Source organism: Octopus bimaculoides, chromosome 28 (genome assembly GCF_001194135.2).
Source record: "Octopus bimaculoides isolate UCB-OBI-ISO-001 chromosome 28, ASM119413v2, whole genome shotgun sequence".
NCBI lineage: Eukaryota > Metazoa > Mollusca > Cephalopoda > Octopoda > Octopodidae > Octopus > Octopus bimaculoides.
The window spans coordinates 16371042-16374931 of NC_069008.1; the positions used below are offsets into that span (position 1 = coordinate 16371042).

Consider the following 3890-nt stretch of genomic DNA (forward strand, 5'->3'; position numbering starts at 1 on the left):
CAGGATGGTACATCTTATGTGCCACCCGCACAAGAGCCAGTCCAGGGGTACTGGCAACGATCTCGCTCGAAAACCCTACAAGGCCAGTCAGGCGGTACTGGCAACGGTCACGCTCAGGATGGTACATCTTATGTGCCACCCGCACAAGAGCCAGTCCAGGGGCCCTGGCAACGATCTCACTTGGCTTGCCGGGTCTTCTCACGCACAGCACATTTCCAAAGGTCTCGGTCAGTAGTCATCGCCTCGGTGAGGCCAGGGACATAAAATGATGACAATGATCGTAATAGTGAATAACATAGAAATTACAAGAGGAGTTTACACTGAGCTGTACAAAGAGATGATGCATCATAGACAACAGACAACTAGAAATGAGTTCTTCACCCACCCACCCTCAAGCTGTTGTCCCTGATAATGAACTGTAAAATAGGAAATGTCCCTTCATTCTCCTCGTGCCACCACCAGACCTCACACAGCGGTCAACATCTTTTGTGCTAAGGATGTATTCTTACAACATGACTAGTCTTATTAATTCACCTAATTTATTCATTTTTATATTTTCATGTATCTATATTGTACCATGTATGTTTAAAGATAATTGTTTTCAGGCATAAAAGAGATCATGGTATTTGTTCTTTGTTGTTTAGTTCTGCTTTTTTCTTTTCTGTCTGGAAAAGTCCATGGGATTGCAACCTCTTAAATGCTATGCTCAGCGGGGCTTTGAACGCTTGCTCCCGCGAAGAATAACTGACTGTTTGGAATAATAAAGCAACGAATTTTTAATATGTAAAACAATTTATTGAGATAAAATTTCACATTATTTTCAAAGGATGTAATTTTCGTGTAATTTAGATGTTATGGTGTAGTTTAAGAAATACATGATTGCTATTTCTAGCAGGTTCTAGGACCATCTTGGGCTTCTTGTTGTCATGTTGAGACAGCAGTCTAAGAAGCTGAAGGCAGACAGTCCCAGATTGGATGTCGACAGACAAAAAGACAACAGTGTAACCAGGACTTATTCACAACAGCTTGGGTCAGTGTTACCTGGCACTTGAAAACATAGAGAGATACCCTACTGTTGACTCCTAGGGTTTGTATTACCAGTGAAACCCTTGCATTGGTGGAGTGCAGCTGCAGAGCTAGACTGTGTGCAGCTGCTGCCGATTTCCTTCATAGTCAAAGCACAGAGGTGTGATAAAGAAAAGCAGATACAAGAAATGTATGAGGATGGGAGTTCAGCTTACATTTTTGAATCATGTACATCTTACAGAGGGATTGTTATGCTTAGGTGAGGGCAAAGCCTTCTCCTCAGTATTCTGGAGTCTAAAACCCTGATGGAGCAATCCTGGCAGAAGGGCCCAATGTTAGGGCTTACTAGACATCATAATTTGAGAAGTTGTATAATGTGGACCCATCTAGTATAGTTCTGAATATTGCGATACCAGCAGCAGTGGTGACTGATCTGTCAGCCACCTCTGATCCGCTGTCCATAGACGAGATTCATACATTTGTAAATCAGCTGAGGGACAGGAAGGGAGATGAAGTCTGAAGCACCCAAAGGAGAAAAGATCAAGAAAGATGGGCCTACTGCAATCTCGTTCATGTGGAATACCATCTGCTCCGTTTAGAGCAGTGGCATGATACCACCTGACTGACAGAGGGCCGTAATGCTAGACAGGTAAAGGTAACTGCCATGACTGCAACATCTACAAAGCTGTTGCACTCTTGTATCTGTACCTGGGAAAGTCTTTGCCAGGGTTATTCTAAATAGAGAGTGAAATCATTTGCTTGCCGTTCAGTGGCCGGAGCAGTTAGAGTTCACACCAAAGAAGTTAACTATTGACAGGATCCCCTCCCTTTGACTATTCATCAAATGGAGGCTGAACTTTCAGCAGAAGCTGCTTGCAGCCCATGTTCTCTTCTAGAGAATGATTTATCAGAGACATCTTCCGCGCCAGTGGCACGTAAATAGCACCATATGAGCGTAATTGTTACCAGCGTTGCCTTCCTGGCACGTGAAAAGACATGCGAGCAAGGTCGTTGCCAGTGCTGCCAGACTGGCTCCTGTGCAGGTGGCACATAAAATACACCATTTTGAGCATGGCCGTTGCCAGTACCGCCTCACCGGCCTTCGTGCCGGTGGCACATAAAAGCACCCACTACACTCTCGGAGTGGTTGGCATTAGGAAGGGCATCCAGCTGTAGAAACTCTGCCAAATCAGATTGGAGCCATGGCGTAGGCATCTGGTTTCACCAGTCCTCAGTCAAATCGTCCAACCCATGCCAGCTGGGGAAAGCGGACGTTAAACAATGACGATGATGATAAAATGGTTTTGCTCTTGCTATGTGTCAGTGATTAGTTAAAATGCTACTTTAACAGGTGAAGGGACCTTAAAATGTTAGTCTTTGTTTTGAGGTGTGATGACTTTTAATGATGATATAGTCACACTTTTGTATGGATAGATACATGTCTAGTTAAGTGACTTCTTTGAGAGAATGATCTGTCACAGAAATCACAGTGAAATGGCTTTTCTCCAGTATGAATACGCTTATGATCAGTTAAAACACTACTTCGAGAGAATGATTTACCACAGGTATCACAGTGAAACGGCTTCTCACCTGTGTGAATACGTTTGTGGTCAGTTAAATTATTTCTTTGAGAAAATGATTTACCGCAGACATCACAGCGAAATGGCTTCTCTCCTGTGTGAGTCACTTTATGTGCAATTAAGTTACTGCTTCCAGAGAAAGATTTACCACAAATGGCACAGTGACATGGTTTTTCTCCAGTGTGAATACGTTTGTGTCTATTTAAATCATTATTGTAAGAGAATGATTTACCACAGATATCACAGTGAAAATGCTTCTCTCCTGTATGACTTTGTTTGTGCTTAGTTATGTGGCTACTTTGAGAGAATGACCTACCACAAATATCACAGTGAAATGGCTTTTCCCCTGTATGTATACGTTTATGAATAATTAAGACAGTTCTGTAAGAGAATGAATTACCACAGATATCACAGTGAAATGGCCTTTCACCAGTATGACAACGTTTGTGAGTAGTTAAGTTACTATTTGCAGAGAATGATTTACCACAGATATCACAGCGAAATGGTTTCTCTCCTGTATGAATACGTTTGTGTGTAGTTAAGACACTTCCATCAGAGAATGAATTACCACAGATATCACAACGAAATGGCTTCTCCCCTGTATGAATACGCCTGTGAGTAGTTAGATTACATTTCTGATTGAAAGACTTTTTACAGACATTGCAATGATATGCTAAGCAAGGTTTCTGTTTTGACATCTCTTCTGCATAAAAATATATTCTTCATTTATCTTAAATAGTCCGTCTGTCTCTTATCTTACTTCAATCAACACAACGTAAGTGGATACAGTTTTTGTTCTTGTCCTACAACTTATTCCTAACAAATTATAGCTATTGCTATCTTTCCATCAACTGTAATCCTTCTTAATGTCTGAAAATACACAGAGATTCCTTTTAAAATTATCCAAGTTTAACATCATTACAAAATAATCTTGAAGATAATCCAAACATTGCAGAAGAGAAATGTTCTTATCAATCTCAGTTGAGAAGAAATATTTCCTTGTAATTCTCTGGAGTTATTAAATCTCTTCTGTACAATATTTTCTGTCAGTCTTTAAAAGGTGGTGAATATTGATGATGTTATCTGATGGAAACAATGCTTTGATGCCAATGTCATGTGATATTCTCTGAAATAAAAGAGAGAAACAACTTTGAAAAAGACAGATTAAAAACAGTGTTTCACTACTAACACCACCACCATCGGCACCAACACCACCACCATTGGCACCAACACCACCACCATCGGCACCAACACCACCACCATTGGCACCAACACCACCACCAT

At 41.1% G+C, this 3890-nt stretch overlaps 1 protein-coding gene across 1 annotated transcript in view; it reads right to left on the reverse strand.

Moving 5' to 3' along the window:
- Positions 1-783: 783 nt before the first annotated feature.
- The window catches only part of LOC128251110 (zinc finger protein 62-like), a 23396-nt gene continuing 20289 nt past the window's right edge, over positions 784-3890 (reverse strand). The window contains exon 4 of the mRNA XM_052977499.1: positions 784-3326. Coding sequence (XP_052833459.1) covers positions 2441-3326 — 886 coding nt within the window. The 3' untranslated portion in view covers positions 784-2440. The remainder of the gene's footprint in view (positions 3327-3890) is intronic.